Source organism: Sorex fumeus, unplaced genomic scaffold, assembly GCF_029834395.1.
Source record: "Sorex fumeus unplaced genomic scaffold, SorFum_2.1 ptg000129l, whole genome shotgun sequence".
Classification (NCBI taxonomy): Eukaryota; Metazoa; Chordata; class Mammalia; order Eulipotyphla; family Soricidae; genus Sorex; species Sorex fumeus.
In genome coordinates this window covers 8,603,255-8,627,147 of record NW_026606186.1, presented here as the reverse complement: position 1 = coordinate 8,627,147, position 23,893 = coordinate 8,603,255, and the positions used below count along the sequence as shown (strand labels likewise).

At 57.1% G+C, this 23,893-nt stretch overlaps 1 protein-coding gene across 1 annotated transcript in view; it reads left to right on the top strand.

The window, feature by feature from the left end:
- Positions 1-20,755, top strand: part of MORN5 (MORN repeat containing 5) — a 29,250-nt gene extending 8,495 nt beyond the window's left edge. The window contains exon 5 of the mRNA XM_056138581.1: positions 20,676-20,755. Within this exon, the coding sequence (XP_055994556.1) occupies positions 20,676-20,755 (80 nt within the window). The remainder of the gene's footprint in view (positions 1-20,675) is intronic.
- Positions 20,756-23,893: the final 3,138 nt, after the last annotated feature.

The window sequence follows — 23,893 nt, the reverse complement described above, 5'->3', positions numbered from 1 at the left end:
CTCTCTCTCTCTCTCTCTCTCTCTCTCTCTCTCCTACAATCACATCTGTGCTTTTCCAGAAGCCACACTGCAACTGCCTTCAGTCCCAGAGTGGGGACGGGAAGTCCAGGGGACACGTGGCCCACCCCGGTGGGGACACCTGGAAAATCCTGCCTCAGGGAGCCCGAGGCCGCCAGCATCCTTGTGCAAAACAGTAGAGTGGCAATGGAGGAGAAAGGCGCAGACCAAGGTGTGGGCCGGCGGGCGGGCGGCCAGGGCTGCTGTGGCCATTCCCAGGGCACAGGCGGACTGCGGGCAGCTCGGGGCTCCCCGGAAGGAGGGGTCTGGCGGGAAGCAAAGGCAGGTACCACGCGTCCCTTCCAGAGGTGCCTGGTCCCCAGCCGAAAAGTGGCCCGGGGCAGGAGGATGAGCTGAGGTCAGAAGGAGCCGCCTCCCAGGTGCCTGCTGGCTGACCCGGGCCTGGGCTTTCTCTCGCTGGGTCCCCCGTTCTCTTCATCTGCCAAATGAGGGAGTCGGGCTGGATAATTTCTAGGGTCCTTCCACCCGTAAGCATCTCTGATGGAGGAGAAAGGGAGCCAAGGGGTATTTTGGTCCCGATATTATAGGACAGATGGCGCGCGGAGGGGAAGCCGCTAGCGCAAACCACTAACAGGGACTGTCTGCTCGGGGCCACCTAGTCATTACCCTTGACTCACCTCTCCCCGCCGGGACCGACCTTCCCTTTCCCCCCTGCATTCCGATCTGCCCCCACAGACAGTGTTTTCCTGCTGCCATCCTGAGGGCGCAGGGCAGCCGGCCCCGTGGGCCCAGGGCGGGTGACAGTCGGACGGATGCCAGTCCGGAGTAAACACGGCGGCCAGAACCACTGTTGCCAGGGAGCCCCCAGCCTCCTGGGTGGCTCTGAGCTGGGGAGGTCACGGGCAGGGGCGCCGGGAGGAAGGGGCATCTGGGATCACCTTGGCACACCTGCAGTCAGCGGGCTTGGAGGGAAGTTGTGATTTACAGATGTGCCCCGCTTACGGGGCTGGCAGAACTCAGAGCTTCTTTCCTCACCGGGCTGGGCTGGGAAGGGGGGGGGGGGGCGTGGGAGGCTGATCCCTACTGGCCAGGGAGGCCCAGGCCCTCCTCCTGTGTACGTGAGTCCTGGAGCGCCCCAGCCAGCCAGGCTCTGGGGATGGGGCCAGGCAAGAGGCCTCTGCGACCCTCAAGCCTCCGGACCCGACCAGCAGAAAGGAATGGGTTCCTTCTTTTTTTTGGGAGGAGGTCACACCCAGCGATGCACATCCTGGCTCTGCACTCAGGAATTACTCCTGGCGGTGCTCAAGGGGACCATATGGGATGCTGGGGATCGAACCCGGGTCAGCCGCATGCAAGGCAAATGCCCTACCCGCTGTGCTATCGCTCCAGCCAATGGGTTCCTTCTTTATTCCTTTAGGCAGTGGGTTACATGTAGTGGGGCCCGGGAGGCTGCGCCCAGTTCCGGGCGAGGCAGATCATGTAGGTCCGTTGGCTTCACACAGGGCAGGGCCTGCACTCAGGCCTCTGCACTTTCTCAGGATCCTGCTTGCGGCCCTTCTTTTGTTTGTTTTCAGTGCCAGGAACTGAGCCCAGAGGGTCTGTCATTTCAAGTTTGCGTCTCCTGGGAGCCAGGGAGGGAGGGGCGCAGGCTGCGATCAGGAAATGGGGCTCAGTGAGCAGGTGAGCAGGAGTCCCCTGGGCCCCAGCAGGAAGCAGTTCAGACAGCACCCATCCCCTCACCCCGCCACCCCAGTCAGTCCCTCAGCCCTGAAAGGCTCCCGCAAGGAGCTGGAGAGCCGGGGCAGGTCCGGAGCAGCTAACTTTGTATCTCCCGGGTGCCTCTGTTTCCTCATCTGTAAAATGGGCCCGTGGGTTTGACATTGGTCCTTACTCTTGAGAAATAGCAGCTTTTCACGTGCACAGCCCAGGGACTAGAGAAGTCACTCAGAGGTCAGAGTGCAAGCTTTGCAAAGAGGGAGCCTGGGTTCAACTGCTGGAACGGCAGAGTCCCCCAAACACTGGGCCTGGTGTCGCCCCAGAGCACCACTGGATGTGGCCCCCAAACAAACAAACAAGAAGACAGCCCTCCCCCCTCCAAAAAAAATGTGCAGCCTAGCAGCTGGGGAAACAGCTCAAAGTGATGGGTGCAGGCATCACATGCGAGGCTCAGAGTTTTATGTCTGGCATCTCATGCCCCCCACCCCACCCCCATCACCGGAATGGCCCCTGCCCCCCAGCACCTTTGGAACACCCCTATTTATTTATTTGCTTTTTTGGGTCGCACCCAGCGATGCTCAGGGGTAACCCCTGGCTCTGCACCCGCTGTGCGATCGCTCCAACCCCCTTATTAAAATAAATAAATAAATAAAAACCAAGTATTCGGGGCAGGAGGGGATGAGACCAAGTGAGAGTACAGCGGGTAGGGTGTTTGCCTGCACGCGGCGGACCCGGGTCCAATATCCGGCATCCTCTTTGGTCCCCCAAGCACCACCAGGAGTGGCTCCTGAGGGCAGAGCCAAGAGTAACCCCTAAGCATCGCTGGCTGTGGTCCAAAAAAGCCCCCCCCTTCAAAAAAAAGTGTGCGGCCCTGCAGTTGACCCCAAGCTTGGGCCCAGCGCTGGACAAGGTGGTTGCCGATCGTGTCTGCAAGTCTATGAAGGTGACGGGGTCACCTTTCAGGGATGAGAAGGGACTGCCAGGCCCTGGGACTTGCTAGCTTCCCCGAGGGTGCTTGAGAGAAGGGACGGCTCTGTGCTGGCCTGTGCCGGGCCCTGCAGGCCTGGCTGTCTTTGTCTCGGGAAATGAAATGCTACTGAAACTGGGGGCCAACGTCCTCGATGGCACCCCACTCGGAGCTCCTGGCCACCTCCTGCCCGTCTCTTCAGCTATCCCCTGTGTCTTTTCTCTTCTCCCTGGTGGAGTTCCCCCTCGCCGACCCAGGTGCCTTCCTCCTTTCCTCTGGCCCTTCCGACCACTTAGCACACAGCACCAGGCCGCCCTCTGCCCCTGAAGAATGGCGTGTGGTTCTCCTCAGTCATCCCACACCCGGGGGCCCGGAGCTGGGAAAAGGCACGGTGGGCACTAGGCAGCAGTCTGAACTGGGGGCACCTGGCCTGCCTCTCTCTGCTGGCTCCCCCAGCCCCTGACTCCTCCCTGCCTCCCCTCCCTTCCCAAGTGCATCCTCTGGGCAAGCCAAGGTAGACAGACTCATCCCTTGCTGGCTCAGATCTCTGAGTCCCTGTGGTCACAACCCAGCCAACTGCATCTCGCTTGTCAGTGCTGTGTTCCAGTCTATTCGGTCTGTGCTTCAGTTCCCTCCCGCCTAGACTGAAGGGCCCAGGCTGTCTCCTTCCCCCCAGGCTCCCCCCCAAACACCTTTCCTGAAGCCCAGCGGGAGCACTGTGATATTCCTAAGTGCCCTGCAGAGGTCCTCTTTTTTTCTTCCCCTTAAGACAAAAACACAGCGGTACCCAGAGTGAGATGCTACCTTATTTGAAAAGGGGGGGTCCTTGATTCACGGTGGGCCAATAAGGACACAGGGGAAGGTATTTGGGATAATTGCCTTTAATATGGTGGGAAATTGGGAGATTAGCTCTAGCCTCCCCTCCCCCCAGATCCCTTTCATTCCCCCACGGCAGAAGCTGGGCCAGGGAGCAGTTTGTATGGGTGACTGTGTGCCGTGCAGTTTCTTCCCTGAGCTGTTGCTTGCCTCCAAGCTAAGAGTAGGAGTCATTTGCAAAATAACTGCACCACTCACTAATCCTTACTCCCTCCCCCGCAATTAATGACACCCCAGGCAAGTGTCTCCAATGAAAGGCACATTATTAATATTCAAAGGAAGAAAACCCTCGTAACCATTTTAATATATACAACTAACAATGAACTAAATTTGCTTTGTGGAAGACGGAGAGGGAGCATCCCAAATTAGTTTATGTAAAAGCTGAGATTCTTCCCCCGAAAGGTCTCGGTACCATCCTGAAAGAATATCCTGATCATCAGAAATGCCGTCAAGATTCCCGCCAACATTATCCCCTTTGTTGTCTCAAACGTCGAATCAAGCACATCTGGCAAATGTCCTAGAGCTCACAAATCTTTCAAACAGCACATAATTCCCAATGGTTAAAGAGATAACGCCACCGCTTCACGCTCGCTCTTCAAAATAGCACCAACTTTCCTTCAATCAGAAACAATGGCATGGGCTTCTTAAAAATATCACACACCAGTGATTATTTGCAGAGAGACCCCGTTGGGAGTAAACCTGTGAGCTCCAAACGGAATTTTCAATCAGGATGGAAAGCCTCCTGCCAACGTAAGTTTCGCCAGACAATGGGAAGAAGGGGAGTCAGTGGAGGTCGGGGAGAGAATGGAGAGAAAAAGAGATGCCCTCCCCCCTCCACCAGGCAACCCGGCCTGCGTGACTCTGGCCGGCCTCACCAGAGTGAGGGTGCAGAGGTCCTGGGAGCAGAAGTGGGCACCAGATACTCTGTTAAGGGGAGACATCCCAGGATCTCAGATGGACGGGTGAGGAAACTGAGGCTCCGGCAGATAGAACCTTTGTTCAGGACTGGGCAGGAGGCTGGGGGGGTTCTCTCCTGGCCTCCTCTTGTCTCACAGTCCTCTTCGCACGGTACCAGGCCAGCATACTAAGATTTTGTCCACTCTCTCAGGGTGTCCACTAGGGCCCTCCTTCAAAAGAACGCAGTCCAGTCCTTTGGACCAGAATGGCCCCAACCGGAAATGCAAACGAGTGCCCAGCTCTGGTCCAGGCTCCGGATGAAGCATTTCCTTTTGTCTCCTTCTGTCTGATCCTCTTTATCATTTTTCTTTTCTTTTTGCTTTTTGGGTCACACCCAGTGATGCTCAGTGATTACTCCTGGCTCTGCACTCAGGAATCGCTCCTGGTGGTGCTCGGGGGACCAGCGGGGATGCCGGGGATTGAACCTGGGTCGGCTGCATGGACGGCAAATGCCCTCCCAGCTGTGCTCTCGCTCCGGCCCCACTTTATCATTTTTCTTATTTAAATACCTATTATGCCCATTTAACAGATGAGGAAATGGGAGGTGAAAGTCTGGACCTGCCGTGAAGTGAGACACACACAGCCACGGGTCACTTGGACTCAGGGAGAGATGGATGAGGGAGCCCTGAGTCCTGCGGGCTGGGCAAGAGAAGAGGGCTGGTCTTGTCACCCAGAGCCAGGACACCCATTCCTGAGGACCCAGAAAGTTCTCTGCCCCCATGTACGGCTCAGAGATTTCCAACCATCGCCTTGTCCCAGAGCGGGTGGGTCTCTGCAGCACTGTCTGGCGGGGAGCTGGGGCTGGACTCCCGCTGCCCACCGCCAGCAGGGCCTCATCCTGCCCATGCCAACTGCAGGCTGCCTCTCCAGAACCCTCCGAGGGCTTCTGGGGGATGGCCCAGCTCCGTTCCGCACCTCCCACAGCATCTCGTGCCAGACCAAAGGCAATTTACCCAAATGTTATAATCACCTGGGGGTGGGCATGGATACACCCCCTGCTTCTCTGTAGCATTGTTCACGGAGCCTTAGTGAAGGCTTTGTGGGGGCATAGTGCCACGTTCCTAAGTGCCAGATAAAATGCCCGCACAGCACCCATCCTGCCGGCTTCTGGGGGCATCTGTTGCTGGCAGGTGGGGAAGAGGACACAGGAGGACTGAGCCCTGGGGAACCCCACACCAGCCCCGTGAGGGCTTGGTGGCCGTCCAGATGGGTGCTTGGAGGCTGCCTTGGCCCCTGGTGGGTGCAGCTCACGGAGGAAGGACTAGGGGGTGGGATCCTGGCTGCCCGGCACCGGAGGTCACACTGGGCACCACCACGTCAGCCAGGAGCCTTCCAGAATCAGAGCCGAGCTGCTGCGGTGTGCGAGAGATAGGCCAGAGCCCTCCCCGGCCGTGCGCCAGGGCTGCACTGTCCACCTCTCGGTGTCCAAGTCTCTGCTCGCGACCCTCAGGAATAGCCCTTAGCCATCCTCTCCTCCACCCCAATTCCTAAGGCCCTGGAAATTCCCTGGAGGGCCTTGCAAATTCAGGCAACAGTGCATTACACACACACACACACACACACACACACACACACACACACAGTCACCCATGGCCCCCAAAGGACACGACTTCCTGGACCAGGGTACTGATGTCTGTTTTATGTTTTGTTTAATTTTGTTTTTGGATCATGCCCAGCAATGCTCAGGGTTACTCGTAGCTCTGCACTCAGGAATCACTCCTGGTGGTGCTCGGGGGACCATATGGGATGCTGGGGATCGAACCCGGGTCGGCCACATGCAAGGCTATCGTTCCAGTCCCTGATGGCCGATTTTGTCTCATTTCAGAGAAGTGGAAGCCAGGCTGGCGCCCATGGGGTTCTCAGGCTGCTCCAGGCTCAGGATCTCAGAGTCCTTGGGCTCAGGAGAGGTGGGCGGGGCTGCTGGCGGGCTGGGCTGGGTGCAAATGTGCCCACCTGCCCTCAGATGCCGGCTGCAGGAGCTGGAGCTGGGGGCCTTCACTTCTTTGAGCTTCATCCTCCTCGCCCGAAAGAGGGGGCTTAGGAATAGAGCTCCTGCAGCCGGAGTGATAGGGTGCACAGCGGGGAGGGCACTTGCCTTGCACAAGGCCAACCCGGGTTGGATCTCTGGCACCACCCCAAAGGGCCCCCCTGAGCCCGCCAGGAGTGATCCCAGAGTGCAGTCAGGAGCTGACCCTGAGCACCTCCAAAGTGTGCCTCCCAGACAAAGGAAACAGCTCCCTCAGAGGCTTGGGTGTTCGGGGTGCTGTTGCAGCGGTCCAGGGACTACCAAAGCCCATCCCTGCCCCTTTACATTCGATGCTGAGTTCAGGGCTGGACCTGAGGGCCGTGTTCCTGCCTCAGTCCTCAGGTGTTGCTGGATCTGCCTCATCGCCCTCCCTCTGTCTTAGCTACCTGGAGCCTCAGACTGGAGTGAAGACCTCCCTGGTAACAGGCCTTCTCAGAGCCCCTGCAGATATATTCCCGGAGTGCGGGGGTCCAGACTCAAGGCCTAGCCCCTTCAGCCCTGCACTAGACAGAATGTGCCTGCCCCCACAGTGCCAGGCCCCCCCATACAGGGGGCTTCCTGCCCAGCCCTGATGCTCTGGAGTCTGTCGTGAACCTCGCGCCCGTCAGAATGCAAACAGCACGAAGCAGCAAACTCATGCTCAGGGAGGAAGGCCAACTCCCGTCTGGACTCGTGTCCTGATGTGGATGTGGAATTGGGTTCATCAGTGGTTTTTCTCTCCCTGATCCCGGGGCAGCCCCCTGCTATGCTGGTGCCAGACCCGAGAGGGGTGGGCACAGAGAAGGTGCCTGGTCCCAAGTGCCATCAAGGGGACATTGGACTAGGTTTCAAAAGGACAAGCGGTGGAGAGTGGAGAGATGGCCCTGTAGAGAACATACTTGAGGTCCCGAGTTCTATCCCCAGCACCCCCTGACCCCCTGGGCAGCACCCGGGTATGGTCCAAGTGACCCCCCCACACCACCTCCCAGGCACTGCTGGGCCTGTGTTGGGAGGAGTTTACCACCCAGGAGGGAAGGAGAAAGGGGTCAGAGAAGCACAGGGGGCCCACCCACCTGTTTGTTGGAGGATGGAGAAAGCGTCAAGAGCCACCTCGGTCAGGCAGGACTGGACAGCCTGGGCCTTGACGGATGTGTAGGAGTGTGTCCAAGCTGGGCATTCGAGGTAGAGGGGCCCCCGGTTGGCTGGAGAGCGCCTTGCATGGCAGGTTAGGGATCATGGCCTTTACCCTTCAGGCCGCAAGGACTCAAGGCAGGTATGGCCGCTGCCAAACAGTTTTCAGGGAGAATGCAGTGGCAGGGGCTGAGGCCCTAGTGAGATGAACTTGATTTCCTGTGGGGGGGGGGGAGGGTCACACCCAGCAGTGCTCAGGGATCACTCCTGACTCTGTGCTCAGGAGTCACTCCTGGTGGAGCTCAGGGGACCATACATGGTGCTGGGGATTAAACCCAGACTGGCCACGTGCAAGGCAAGTGCCCTACCCCCTGTGCTATTGCCTCGATCCAGGGAGACGAACTTGGACACAACCCTGTGCCCCCTCCAGCTGATCAGCCTGGGGCAGACCTGCTCCACATCTTTGAGCCTCAGGGCCCTCCCCAAGGACACGGGGCTGGTGCCCGCATGCAAAGAGGACTGGCCAAGTCCGAGTCTGTACCCGGGTCCCACAGAGCCTCCCACCGCCCCAGATTCTGCCCACTGCGGGGACCGAAGTCCCCACTGCCAGGCCTGCTCACCATGCCTCTGTGCTCCCAGGCCCCCGGGGAGGCAGGCCAAGAGGGAGCAGAGGGACAGAGGGACAAAGGCCAGAAGGGTCAGGCCAGCTGGACTTGAGCATTTTCCTTCCCTGAGTTCACCGGGCACTTTACACACTTAGGGGGGCGCAGCTCTCAGCTCCCGGGGAAGCAAAGCAGGGACCCAGGGTGGGTGAGGAAGAAAAAGCAGTGTGGGATCTGGACCAATAGCACAGCGGGTAGGGGGAACACATGGGATGCCAGGGATTGAATCGACCCAAATTCAATCCCCGGCATCCCATATGGTCCCCCGAGCACCGCCAGGAGTAATTCCTGAGTTCAGAACCAGGAGTAACCCCAGAGCATCGCTGGGTGTGACCAAAAAAATTTTTAAAAAAATAGAGGAAGGGCAGTGTGCCCCCTGCCCACCACTGTGTCTTCACTTCCTGGGGAGGGGGATCCCCACATCAGTGCCTCTCTCCTCCGTGTGCCCTGGCAGGCAGGGATCTGGCCACACTCAGGATGGAGCTGGGTTCAAGGCAGTGTGTCCTTAACCAGGGATGGCTGTGAATAAGGGTGCCTGGGATCAGCCTGGCTGGGCACCTCCCAGCGAGCGGGACCGACCTTGGAGAGTCCCAAGCACCCCTGAGGAACACCCCCCTCCCTCCCCACCCCACCCCCCCCCCCCCCCCCCCCCGCAACAACACCCGATCTTAGGAGAATCCTCTGGTTCCTTCCCGCTCAGTTCCCATCCCAGGCCTGACCCAGCCCCAGGCCCATTTTATGGCTTCACTCCCGACCTTCCAATGACTAGCCCAAAGCATGACCGTACTTCCACATTGAATATAAAATTGTGTTTGTGTTTTAAAACCCTGAGTCAATTCTTACAACTTGGCCCAGTAAATTGTGACTCCAAGCTTTTTTAAAAATTTTTTTAATTTATTTTTAAATTTTTTAAATATTTCCTCTGTCCCTCTCGGAGTGCCTGGCAAGCTACCGAGAGTATCCCGCCCGCACAGCAGAGCCTGGCAAGTTACCCGTGGCGTATTCGATATGCCAAAAACAGTAACTAATGACAGTCCTCATTCCCCTGACCCTGAAAGAGCCCCCCATACGCCATCGGGCTACACTAGCACGCGACAGGGACAAATGGAGATGCTACTTGTGCCCACTCGAGCAAATCGATGAACAACGGGATGACAGTGATACAGTGATACAGTGATTTTTAAATTTATTTTTGGGGGGCTGGAGCGATAGCACAGCAGGTAGGGCATTCGCCTTACAAGCGGCCAACATGGCCAACCCGAGTTTGATTCCTTCGCCCCTCTCAGAGAGCCTGGCAAGCTACCGAGAGTATTCGATATGCCAGACACAGTAACAATAAAGTCTCCAATGGAGACATTACTGGGCCCGCTCGAGCAAATCGACGATCAACGGGAGGGCCTTCATTATTCATTATTTTGGGGTTTGGGGCCAGAGCTGGTGATATGCAGGGGTCATTCCTGGCTCTGCAATCAGGAATCACTGCTGGTGCTGCTCCCAGGGATTGAACCAGGGCCGGCTTCATGTAAGGCATGCGTTCTACCCACCGTATTGTCTCTCCAACCCTGTGAGGTCAAGTTTTTAACAGTCAGCTTTGATTTCCAAAGAGCCACAAGTATCCCAGAAAATTCTTGCAGAGTGAGGAAACCAAACCGGCAAATCAGTTTTAAGGGTTATGGATAATTTTCATTTCTAAATTTAATAATTTCGCCAGAATGCATCAATTTTCAGTTTATTAGCTTCAGTTGTGTACTTTCTCCTTGTAGAGTTTAGAGCCATTTTCCCTCAAGCTGCTTTTATTTGAATACGGCTTACACCTTCCCCAGCCCCCCAAAGAGGCCAGAGGGAGAGCACAGCAGGTAGGGTATTTGCCTTGCATGCGGCTGACCAGGATTTGATCCCCAGTACCACATAGGGTCCCCTGTGCCCCCCAGGAGTGATCCCCAAGCACAGAGCCGGAGTCAACCCTGAGCACTGCTGAGCACGGTCCCAAAACAAAAAGGTGTTTGGGGTCTGGGTCCTGCCCCTCAGGTTCTCTGTGGATGAAGCAACCCAACCTACAGCCCTCGGCCAGTAAGCCCTGCCCCCACCTGCCCCCCAGATGCCCTCTTCTCTGGGAAGGCCTGTTCAGGAGGCCCTGGCCTCTTGGCCTCCCCATACCACCACTGCCAGACAAGATCAAAGCTTGTTTCTTGCCTGGAACAGTCCTGGGGATGCCGCCCTCACTGCGGGCAGGCGCACCCCACCAGCTCACGCAGCCCTACATTTGCACAAAGGGTGTCTCCTGGCTGTGGGCTGGCACCTGCCCATGGGTTGGGGCTCCTGGTATGCCGAGAGGCCTCCATCCCAGCCTAGAGCCCCGGTTCCCAGTGAGCCCTTCATAGTGGCCTGGACCCCAGGAAAGAGGAGGTCACGTTCACATGCCTGGTCCCTGGGCATCAGTCACACATACACATACACATACACAAATATACACACACATACGCACATATATACACACAGAGAGATATACAAAACGCACAGTCACATATACACACATTCACTCACACATATATGCACACAGACACACAGATACATGCACATATACACACATACACATACATCTACACATACACACATACATAACATACAGACACACAAAAAGTCACATAAACACATACATATACATTCACACACACACGCATACACACACACACACAAACATACACACACAGGACCCTCACACTGTGCCCTGCACCCACACACATGCCTGTTCTGTCTCACTGTGGCTTCCCTCTGTTCAGGGAGATTTTGTTGTTGCTGTTGTTGTTGTTGTTGTTGTTGGGGGTGGTCACACCCCGTGATGCTCATGGGTTACTCCTGGCTCTGCACTCAGGAATTACTCCTGGTGGTGCTCGGGGGAACCATATGGGATGCTGGGAATTGAACCCAGGTCAGCCGTGTGCAAGGCAAACGCCCTCCCCGCTGTGCTATTGCTCCAGCCCCTGTTCAGCAGATGAGTTGGGGCACATCCCACCACCCGCACTCCACCGTGTCCCTCCACGAACTCAGTTCACTCCCACCGTGAACTGAGGAGAGGGTGAATGGGACCAGGAGACCGTAGCGGTCTGGTCCCTGTCCTGGGCCAGATCCACAGATACCCCTTTCATCTGGGGCTCCTCCCTTTCCCAGTCCCCACCCAACCCCCTTCCCTCCTCCCCCCTCCCCCCTCTGCACACAGGCACAGGTTGTTCTTGATCCAAAGGCATGTCGAGAAGGTTCTGAACCCGGCCGTGGGCGCCTCTTACTTTCTCAGCCGGCCTGCCGGGACCTGCCCACTTCCCCTGGAGCAAAAACCATTAGCTGAGCTCCTTGATGTCATGAGCACTGACCCGAAGATGCAGTTCCCCGCCTTGACCTCCCACCTCCAGGGAACCTGAGTCCCAGGGGTGCTCTGAGTTAGCCCTTCAGGGGACCAGCAGATGGGGCGGGATTAGGGCGCATGCACCCAACCTGGCTTCGAGCCCTGGTACCACCTGGCCCCTGAGAATCAGCACTTGTGACTCTGGTAACCCCTGGCATGGCAGAGAGGCCAAGCAGCACAGTGTTCTGGGTCCAAGAACCCCAGGGAGGAACCCCCAGGCTTCCTGACCTTGGGAGATTCACACTCCCCCCCCATCCCCAAATGAACACTCACTTGAAGGCTTTAATCCAGTTTGAATTAGATACAGTTGAAAGGAACTTTCTCATTTCTACTTCCTGGGTGCATACTGATGGGACCATCTGGGACGTTCCCTCTGCCTACAGCAGGGGAAGCCCCAGGAACCAGTCAGTGGCCAGAGTGGGCACAGCTTGTCCCACACTGTCCAGCAAGTGAGCGGCAGGCCCTTGCCCAGGCCCAGAGCTCTGTGCAACCTGCACCCTCTTGGGGGTGGGAGCCCTATGCCCAGCACTGTCCAGGCATGATCTCAGACCAGACCCCCCCACCTCACCCGACCCGGGCACTCCCAGCTCCCAACTTGGGTGGCGGTGCCCCAAAGCGTGTTGCCACTAAGCATGGTCACTGTCCTCCCACCCAGCAGGGGGCCCAGGCCCACCAGGCACCTGCACCGTGACCACCGGGCTCTCCGCTTCCCCCAGTTCCGTGCTGACTCGCTGGCCTGGCCACCCCCATGCCACCCTCGGTGACCCAGGCCCCATGCGGTGCTGGTGCCGACCTGCCTGCCCTCCCCATGAGGCAGGTCCCAGGCCAAGCCTGAGCCCGGGGACCCAAGTGTGGTTGGGGTGCAGGGAGGAGCTGCCCTCTGAAGGTGCCCTGCAAAGTCACTCAACCGGGGCACTCCTGACAGAGGGAAACCACAGCCCGGCTGGGCCAGGGCCTCTGCTTGTCGGCTTCGCTTTCTCTTCATTTGCAGAGGGTGGGGAGGACATTCTTCTCCCTTTGTCCAAACCCTACAAGGGGAACCTCTTCCTTTCATGTCCCCTCATTGATCTAAGTCACTCTCTGCTCACTGAGTGCTTATTAAGGACTCCACCGCGAGGCCCTGGAGGTCAGAGTGGATTGGCCCGGACTGGCCCAGGCTGGCGCCATGATCGCGACCTGGGCTAGGGAGGAGTCACCTGGGCAGTCCCCAACCCCACCCCACTGCCACGAGTTCCCACGAGTCCCGGGTCTTTGCCCACAGTCCTGGGATAACACACGTCTCCTACGGGGCAACTGTTTGTGATGAGGGCAGCCCTCTGTCAGGCCAGGGCAGGCACAGAACACGCTGAGCACAGGCTTGGCATGTGGAGAGGGTTCGGCTTCTGTCCCCAGCACGTCCTGGTCTTCTTAGCGTAGAGCTGAATGTAGCCCCCCACCCCCTGTCCCCCAGGGCATTCCCGGTTGTGTGTTCCCAAAACCCAAATCCAAAACCCAAAATTCAAATCAGCATGCGTCTACCAAATTCAGGAATTTTGGGGGGGGGTCATACCCAGCGATGCACAGGGGTTACTCCTGGCTCTGCACTCAGGAATTACTCATGGTGCTGCTCGGGGGACCCTATGGGATGCTGAGAATCGAACCCAGGTTGGCCGGGTGCAAGGCAAACGCCCTACCCGCTGGGCTATCGCTCCAGCACACCCAGATGCAGGGGTTTAAGACATCTGTATACATTTACCATGAACTTTATTCTGGAAAGACTCACTTCTTCAGCCTTTCTCTCGTTTCTTTATACACGGAGGCCCAACTGCGGGCAGAGTCCTGGGATTCTTTTGGCCCCCGAAAAGTTTCCCGGGTCCCCCCGAAACAGACACTGAAAGGAAGGGATTTCCCTGAGGCCAGCTGGAGGAGGGCGGCGGGGAAGGAAGCAGGCTGAGCTCCAGGTGAGGGTTTGGGAGCCCGTGTTCCCTGTTAGAAAGCGTCTCACAGTTGGCTTCTCTCCAGACAGCCCCATTTCCCAGGGCTGACGGTGGCAGGGCCACAGAGGGCACTTGGTAGACAGCGGGGTCACGTCCAAAGCTTCAGAACGAGGGTCAGAGCGATAGGACTACGGGTTGGGCGCTTGCCTTGCACACGGTTGACCATCATTTATGGTCCCCTGAGCACTGTCTGGAGTGATCCCTGAGTGCAGAGCCAGGAGTTAAGTCCTGAGCATCAGTGGCCTCAAAACAAAACAAAGGAACAAAAATCCCAAAGCTTCCAAGCTAGAATAGGAGGGGCCTTCCTGCCCTGAGGGCTGAGCGCCCGCATATCCTGACCTGTCCTGCCTTCTTTCAGTCCCACCTGTCCCCAGCACTGAGCATCTTCCTTCATTTACCCAAACCCTCCCTTTCTCCCTCACCGCCTCACTGCCGGGCTTCTCTGGGGCTTGCAGTTTGGGAAACAACTTAGCCATGTCCAAGAAGAAGGCTTGGGCTGTGGGGAAGCTGCAGGGAGGTGGGTTTGAGCGACTGGGAGTGAAAACCATTAGATTAGGGATCCTGAAAGTGACAGGGGAGCCGAGTTGGGGATGAAATATGGGCCATCGAGCAAGACAGGCAAGTGAGAACGCCCAGGCTGGTTTCCAGATGCCATCTCTGCAAAACATCTACTGGGCGCCCGGCAGACAGGGCTCCTGCATTAGGGAGAAAAATCATAGCCCCAGGCTGGAGCAATAGCATAATGGGGAGGGCTTTTGCCTTGCATGCAAGTGACCCGGGTTTGATCCCAGCATCCCATATGGTCCCCCGGGCACTGCCAGGAGTGATTCCTGAGTGCAGAGCCAAGAGGCAAGCCTGAGTATCACCAGGTGTGACCCAAAAAGCAAAAAAAAAAAAAAAAAAAAAAAAAAAAAATCACAGCCCCAAAGTGCAAATAAATGCAGGTTCATATATTGTGATCTGGGGCCAGGGCGTGCAGGAGAGAGAGGAAGGTGGGAAAACTACTTTGAAGGGCTCGGGACATGCGTCTCCTCTTAGAGAATATGGCACCCTCACCTCATCATTTCTATACTTTTGCTGTGAACTTTCTTCTGGAACCAGTTTAAAGTTCCAGAATGACTGCACAGAAGAGTGTATTGGCCAACCTGGGTTTGATTCTCGGCATCCCATAGGGTCCCACAAGCCCCACCAGCAGTGATCCCTGAGTGCAGATCTGAGAATCTGTCCTGAGCACCATTTAGCTGGCATCCCCCCAGAATTGGGGGGAGGAGAGTAGATGGAGAGATAGTACAGGGGTGAAGGTGTTTGCCAAGCATATGGGATCCCCAGTACTACATATGTTCCTCGAGCACTGCCAAGAGTAATTCCTGAACCCAGAGCCAGGAATAAGCCTTGAACAGAGCTGGATATGGCCCAAGAACAAAATGCAAAGAATATTGGGGGTTCTCTTGATGTGGGTGTCTGCATGCTTAAACTGGAGTTAGGGACCGTGGGGAGGCAGGAATGCCCGATCCCTCACCTGCCATCCCCTGGGGCAGGCTGCCCGGCTCACCTGAACAGGTGTATGGGAAGCCTCTTCCCCTCTGTTCTCTGGGTGCCTCCCCAAGGACCCAGGCCCTTCAGGCAGGATGTCCACAGAAGCTGTTAGGAGTTCTTCAGCGTATTTGTATTGGCTCTAATTTTCACGCAGGCTTGTCAATCCTGAATGCTGGATCTTTTGTGCTTTTTGTTTTTGATTTGGTTTGGTTTGGGGCCATACCCGGCAATGCTCCGGGCTTACTCTCCCAGCTCTGCACTCAGGGACTACTCCTGGTGTGCTTGGGGGACCATATGGGATGCCGGGCACTGAACATTGGGTTGGCCAGTATGCAAAGCAAACGCCCTGCCTGATGTACTATTACATTAGAAGTTCAAAAATCCTCTAGGTGTTTTTAGGTATCTGGAAATTTATTTATCTATTTATTTATTTGCTTTTTGCGTAACACCCGGAGATGCTCAGGGGTTCCTCCTGGCTCATGCACTCAGGAATTACTCCTGGCGGTGCTCGGGGGACCATATGGGATGCTGGGACTCGAATCCGGGTCGGCCGTGTGGAAGGCAAACGCCCTATCTGCTGTATTATCACTCCAACCCCTCTATTTTTTTAATTAATAAAAAATAGGAAATGACCCAACCACAGGGGTGGGGAGCCAGCGAAATGTTTTCTGTGACTGATACATATTAAGATAGTATTGGGAAACACCAAAAATCACAAGCACCTCTCTCCTCCCACAGTCAAGACCTCACATTTTCCTTTTAGCATCTTTCCATTTTTTCTTCTGTACATGAACTTGACAGAGATTACACTGTATGTGCTTGCCGTTTCTTACCTCTTCCCACCTTAAAAAAAAAGAGCTGTAGAAAAAAAAAACAAGAAACAAAAAAAAAATTGTAGCAGGAGCCAGAGTGCAGTGGATTAGGTACTTGTCCTGCACGAAGACCCTGGTTGGATCCCAGCACCCCAAAGGATTCCTCGAGCACAGCCAGGAGTGATTTCTAAGCACAGAGTCAGGAGTGATCCCTGAGCATAGCCAGATGTGCTCAACATACCCCCCACCACCAAAAAAAAGAAAAAAAAGTATCAGAAACATTTGTACAGTCTTCATAACCATTTCCCCAAAAAAGCTGCTAAATTTTTTTTGGCTTTTTGGATCACACCTGGTGATTCTCAGGGGTTACTCCTAGCTCTGCTCTGAGGAATTACTCCTGGCAGTGCTCTGGGGGACCATCTGTGATGCTGGGGATCGAACCCATGTCCACCACATGCAAGGCAAAAGTCCTATCTCTCCGGCCCCAAAGCTGCTAAATATTGGCGAACAGATTCTCCCACTTTGCCATTGCTTGGCACATGGTGGGTATTTAAAAATTATTTGTCTGGGGTTGGAGTGATAACACAGCGGGTAGGGCATTTTGCCTTGCACATGGCCGACCTGGGTTTGATTCCCAGCATCCCATATGGTCCCCCAAGCACCGCCAGGAGTAATTTCTGAGTGCATGAGCCAGGAGTAACCCTTGTGCATCGCCGGGTGTGTCCCAAAAAGGAAAAAAAAAATTTTTTTTGTCATGTGAATGCATATATGGCAAGTACTCCTTTTCTTTTGTTTCAGAAAGGCAAACTCTTTCCCATTTCTCGCTTCCTAACAGTCCCTGAGGCAGCTCCCTCACCATCTCACCCCAGCAGAATTGCCGAGCTCAGGCTGGCCCCAAACTTTTCCAAGATAAATGCACCAAACCAGAAATCCCTTTTCCTTTCCTCCCTCTGAACCACGGGCAGTTGTGCCCAGGGTAATAATTTACAATTGATTAAAGAGTTTATAGGAGTGCTTTCTTCCACCAGGTCCCCAGCCAGCCCCCCCCCCACTCCCAACACTCTCCCGCCTCTCCCCTCCTGCCAAAAATGGAGGGGGGGGTGGCGAGAAATGATGGGAGAAGGTGAAGATGTTCTCAGACAATCATATTAACATATTCCAACAATCGCAATTTGCAAAATAGTAATCACAACTGCCGGGATCTGGGAGGCATTAATCAAAGCGGCAGGTTTAATTCCATTTTAAATATTGATGAAATGTGCCGCTGCTGCCGCCTCGCCCTGGCGTGGGTAGGGCCAGGGGCGCCCTAGCGGGGGCGGTGAGAGGACCCCCCCTCCTCAACCTCGGCAAGAACGGGAGGTGGGGAGGGGATGGGAGGGGTGGGGCGGGGAGCAGCTGCCAGGGGCGGCATCTGTGATTCAAATTGGGGGGCTGTGCCGCCAGGTAGAGAGCGAAAGGGGGAGTGAAGAGGGCTGTTAAGTCCAAGGCTGTCAATCTGGGACGGTCGGGGAGGGGCCCAGGACGGGCGCAGCACAATAAACCGAGTCTGGCTGGTTTCAGGGGTTAGCGCTGAAGAGGTTGCAGCTGCCTTGACTGCCTCGCCGGAGACTTCAGAACTGTAATTATCAGCCAGGCTGCTCGCCGTGTGGCAAAAGTGGGCTTTGCCTGCGCTTAACTCCTTGTGTGCCAAGGCTCTCCCCCTCCCCACCCCCGCATCCCCACGCTCCTGGGGGGGGGGCGGCAGTGGTGGTTGGGGGAGCCGCAACCCACCCACCCCCACCGCTGAGTCCCAGACAACCTCTCTCCAGGGGAAACTGAGGCTCGCTCACTGGCTGCCTTGGAGACAGACCTCAAAGGCCAGAGCCACATTCCTGAGGTATAAAGAAAGAGCAGGGGAGGGTCAGAGAGGTAGCACAGCCCCCTGGAGGACGCTTACCTTGCCAACCTCCCCAGTTAGATCCCTCAGCACCCCCACAGGGTCCCTGAGCCCTGCCTGCCAGGAGTGATCCCTGAGAACAGAGCACAGAGGTAGGAGTCAGACTTGAGCGTTGCCAGGTGTGGCCCCCAACTCCCAAAAATAAAATGGAATTTAAACAACATAGTAGGGGTGCAGGTAAGCAGGAGGAGGCCGGACTCACTCTTGGGGCAACCGCCTCGTCTCCAGCCCTCCCTGAAGTCAGGCCCCCTGACCTGGCAGGCCCAGTTTGAATTCCACCCATTCGGACCTGGGGCGAAGCTGGTCCTCTCTAGGAAATGAGGGTGATCCCAGCTCCCCAAGGCTGGAGAGACACCACAGGGGCTATGGTGCTTGTCTTGCATGCAGCGGATCCCGTTTCCATCCTCTATGTGGTCCCCTGAGCACTGCCAGGTGAGCCCCCCGGACACACGGCTGGAAGCCCTGAGCACTACTAGGTGAGCCCCCTGAGCTCTGCCAGATGTGCCCCCTTGCGCACACAGCCCTTCTTCCCCCCAGGAAAACTCCTCCCTTTGCTCCCGGTCCTTTACACGGACTGGGGTGTGCAAAGACCTTTCTGCTGGTGCCTGGTCTGGAACTTTCTCAGGAGACAAAGCAGGGGGCCTGGAAATGGAGTGGTAGTGGGGGGTGGGGGCTCTGATTTGAATAAGTTGGAGGGAGCCTGGGGCTGGCCCTCCAGCTCTTGGGCAGGGCTCCCTTCAGTGGGCCCACCTAGAGCCCCTGAGGACAGAAGCCTGGGGGCAGGGCCGGGGGCTAGTCGTCCTTGCCCCAGAGACCCTGCTAGGATGGCAAGAACAGGGCAGACATAGGTGGGGGTCCCGGGGTAGGACTTGCGACCCTCCTCCGGGAACAGAACCTGAGCCATGTTCCCCCCACAAACCCACAAAGTTCTGGAAACAAGGGGGGTCACCCGGCAGTTCCCCCCCTCCCGGGGAGGAGGGAGTGTGGAGCATGGCAGGAGCCCGCGGGGGTGCGGCAGAGAAGTAGGTGGGCAGGGAGCCACCAGCCCAGACCCGCGAGGCAGGACACAGCGCGACTCCCAGCGCCAGGCCCCCGGTGGAAATTGAAACCACATTCTCCCACAAAACAGCAGGACGGGCCCGCCAGAGCCGCCTGCACACTCAGGGGTCCGGACCCCACTGTTGGAGTGGGTCCTTGTGGTGGGTCCTCACGCTGGTAGGGGGATGGCGGGGGCGGGGGATAAAGGGGAAGTACAAAAGGCAGCCTGCGGGCAGGGGGCCTGGCAGAGGGCTGGCGTGGGGCTGTGCCCAGAATGGATTTCACTCCACAGTCTCTGAGGCTGAGAAAAACAGTCCAGCCCTGCAGGCAGACAGCCATCGGGCTGGTCCACGACTCACCCCACCCCGCCCTGCCCCTGGTGCCCCCCTCCCTGGGGGTCTGCATGCCCAGATGTGTCATGGAACAACTGTGGGGTGAGCGATAGCACAGCGGGTACGGCATTTGCCTGGCACGAGGCCGACCCGGGTTCAATTCCCAGCATCCCATATGGTCCCTTGAACACATCCAGGAGTGATTCCTGAGTGCATGAGCCAGGAGTAACCCCTGTGCATCGCTGGGTGTGACCCAAAAAAGTAAAAAAAAAAAAGAAAAACAACCGTGGGGAGAGCCGGACAGACATCAGGGACCCTGGCCCCAAAATCAGCTCCCCTCCACCACCCTCAGAAAGAACCTAAGAAAATAAAGGGGGTCAGCTCCCACTGGTTTTCTGAAGATCAAGGGTGAAAAACCCAGGGCCAGGGGTTGGAGAGACAGTGCAGCATGGAGGGCCGGGTTCCCACGGCTGACCCGGGTTCCATCCCCAGCATCCCATTTGGTCCTTCTAGCCCCAGCAGGCATGATTTCTGAGCACAGAGGTAGGAGTCACCCTTGAGCACTGCTGGGTATGTCCCTCCCCCCCCCAAAAAAAAATCTCATCCAGTGTGATTCTAAGTGCAGGGTCAGGAGAGAAAGGAAGGAAGGAAGGAAGGAAGGAAGGAAGGAAGGAAGGAAGGAAGGAGGGAGAGAGAGAAGAGAGAGGCAGGGAGGGAGGGAGACTGTGGAGTGAAACCCATTCTGGGCACAGCCCCATACCAGCCCTCTGCCAGGCCCCCTGCCCCGAAGGGAGGGAGGGAGGAAGGGAAGGAAGGAAAGAAGGAAGGAAAGAAAGAAAAAAAGAAAGAGAGAGCCAGCCCAGGGTCAGGGAGCACTCTTATGCACAGGCTTTGCATGAAGGAGGCCTGGGGCTCCATCCCCATCACCTTGTGATCCCCTGAGCACTGCAGGGAGGAGTTCCCAAGGACAGAGCTGGGAGCCCCGCCCCCAGTGAAAAAGAAACAAGAGACTGGAGGGGCTGGAGAGATAAGGCAGTGGGTAGGCGCTTGCCGGGTATGTGGCCGACCCAGATCTGGATCTGATCCCCAACATCCCAGAGGGTCCCCAAAATCTCATCCAGTGCGACCCTAGAAAGCCCTAAACGCCCTAAACGCCACGGGCATGTGGCCCCAAAATCAAAAGTAAAAAGGAGGAGGAGGAGATGGACAAGGAGGCAGCAGGACCCAAGGGCCAGAGGGACCTTTCTGAAGGCTTCGCCAGGCCTGCCCCGGTGGCCCTCGCCATCTGACCAGCCTCCCCTCTTCATTTGCAGATGACGATGAGCACGAGTGGATCACCCGCACCTGTCGGAAAGGCTGGGACGAGAGCAAGCCCACCTGGTCCGAGATGTGAACAGAGTAGCACGGCGGCCGCAGGCCTCTCAGGACGTCCGCGGGGTGGAGCCGGGACTGACACGGGAATAAAGGCATCCCTCAGCCCCGTGAGCCTCCCGGGTGCAGGTGCTGAACGGCCAGGGAAAGCCAGGCTGGGGATGAACCCGGGGCCCCGTTCCACAAGGGCTTCTCCGGTCACCGAGGGCATTCTGGGTATTTCTTAGGCACATGGAATCTGAGCCCCTGTCAGAGTAGAGCTCCTTGAACGAGCAGCCATGAAGTGTGGTCCACGGGCCACGTGTGGATTCTCATTGCTCCTCCCAGCAGCTTGTCAGAGAAGGTTCAGCATCCTTGAGGAGCTGGGCGTCCGAGAGGCTGTGCCTGGCCCTAGGCTGAACCACCGTTGTGGGAGAACAAAGCCCAGTTTTCTCATGACACCGAGTCATTGAATGACCCACCCACCCCCACCCTGGTATAGCACCAGAGAACACCTCTCTGGCCTCCCACACACCTGGGTTCAAATCCCAGCCCTGGAGCAGGAGCAATAGCACAGCGGGTAGGACACTTGCCTTGTACACCACTGATCTGGGTTCAATCCCCGGCACCCCGTATGGCCCCCTTGGGCACTGTCAGAAGTGATTTCTGAGCCAGGAGTCAGCCCTCACTTCACTGCTGGGTGTGGCCAAAATAAAAAAAAAAAACCAAAACAAACTAAGAAAACAAATCCCAGCTCCAGGGGCCAGAAAGGTAGCACAGGGCACTTGCCTTGGATGGGGCTGGGCTGGGTTTGACCCAGTGCCACACATGGTCCCCCAAGCACCGCCAGGAGTAAGCCCTGAATATCACTGGGTGTGGCCCAAAAACCAAAAAAGAAAAAAGCTACACACACACACACACACACACACACACACACACACACACACACAGATGTCAAGCCCTGAGCATAGGCACGTGTAACCTCAACCCAACCCAACCCCAAAATAAAACCCCTAAATTATAAACCCCAGCTAGCTCCACTGCCACTACCATGGACGGGCTGTGGAGGCCAAAAGTGGGAGGAGAGTGGCGTGGGAGTCTGACCCTACAGGTCAGGAGGCTGGGGGTCTGCCCGAGACGTGTCGAGAATCACGTGTGGGCCGGGGAGTGGGGCTGCAAAGGCCGGCGTGCTGGTTCTGCCTCCCTGGGAACCACACGGTCCCCTATGGCCCGGCTGGCACCACCTCCCAAGCACCGAGTTACAGAGCACCCAAGCTCGGTGTGATGTGGCCCCCAAATAAACAGACCTGGATCTCTGCTGTGCTTGGGATGGGCTGTCCCTTACTCCCCCTGGAGGAGCACAGGTGTCAGCAAAAAAGCAGATGCAGTCTGCATCTTCGCTTGAATGTCCCTCTTTACTTCCGGGGTTTTGTTTTTGTTTTTGTTTTTGAACCACTCTTGGCAGTGCTCAAGGCTAACTCGGTACTCAGAGATCACTCCCGGCAGTGCTCAAGGGGCTCTATGGGATGCCGGGGATTGAACCGAGGTCAGTCACATGCAAGGCCAGCTTCTGACCCACTGTACCCCACGACCCCATGAACGTCCCTCGTTAGAGGCTGTTCATCCTGCTGAATGTGCCTCACCTGCAAGCCGGGGGCCCGTGGGTGAGGTTCTGGGCATCATGGGGCGTGGGCACAGGTCTGGCGCGCTGGATGGTGTCAGGACTGGGTCCCAGGGTCGCCTCTCCCCCTCCCCCACCCTGACGCCAGTCACTGGGTAGAATGAGAGGGTGGTGCCCTACCAGTGGGTTGGGGACAGAGGGCATCTTCACGAGGACAACAGGCCAAGAGGAAACTGCTGCCAGAGAGACCCGTCCACCCACACGAGCATCTCGTAAAGAGGCGCAGGGGCAGGAGGGTGAAGGCAGGGTCGGCGAGCGGGGCACAGAAGCAGCGCATCAGGAAGAACCTGAGAATGACGAAATGCAGGGCTGATGACCTGGCCTAAGCAGAAATCTGGAGGGTACTGGGGGTGGGGTGGGGGGGTGAGGGCTCCCCATTCCTCACGGGCTCAGCCCGGCCTGAACAAACCCCGCCCCCCCAGTGGCTGAAAGCTTCCCCACCCCAGAGATGCACACAGCAGCTGCAAGACCAACCCAGGGTGCGCTGACGATGTGCTCTGCCCGGACCCTCACTCGCCCACTCCTCCCCCCTCCTCCCCTCCCCCCAGTCCCCTCGTCTGTCCCATCCCACACACCCACATCTTCCAAGTACGCCTTTGAGCCCCCACCCACCAGCACCCCTGCTTCACCCCTACCCCTGTGAGGGGGACCCCGTCTCATGCCTTCCCTTTTCCCTGTCATCGTCGGCCCCTCTGTTCCCAGCAGGCCTGAGTCAGAGCGGGCCCGGTGGTGGGGGTGGGGGGGACAGAGTTGTGATAGGGACAGCGGGACAGCAGAGTGCCCAGCTCCGGAAGGACAGGGCCTGCCTCTGCTTTATGGGCCGTGCCGCCGCAGGCAGCCCAGACATGGGGGGGGGGGCAGTGGGGAGGAAGGGGCACCCCGCAGAGGTCTGCATCCAGGGCCAGCACTTCTACTCGCATTCACTTTATTTATTACACAAATAAGACATTTACAAAGCACAACATGAAAGGTATGTAACAAAACAGACATTGGTTTTACAAAAAAAGTGCTTACAATTCTTTTCTGTGTGTGTGTATGTGAGTGTGAGTGTGTGTGTGTGTGTGTGTGTGTGTGTGTGTGTGTGTTCCCCTTTTGTGTTTAAATAAATAGGCTGGATGGCCTGTGTGTTCCCAGGCTGCTCTAACAGGCTAGTGGAGATGGGTCTGAACGGTCACATGCTACGGCCACAGGACCCAGGCGTGGAGCAGCGCCCGGTGCCCTGGGGGGTGGGGGGGCTCACCCGCCCACACCAAGGGGAAGAGTAGTGGTCGCCAAGGTCCCCGCGGTCCCCACGGCCAGGGCTCAGGCCCACCCACTCCTCTGCTGCTGTCCCTGGCGCAGGGCTGCGTCTCCACAGGGGGGGGTGGTGGGTGGGAGCTGGCAACCGAGGGCTGCTCGGACCCCATTCTGGGGGGAGGGGGCCTTCTCTTCTCCCTGAGTCAACTGGAACCACCTTTGGAAGGGAGAGAAAGTAGGTTCCGCCCTGGGATTGCTCCCCGA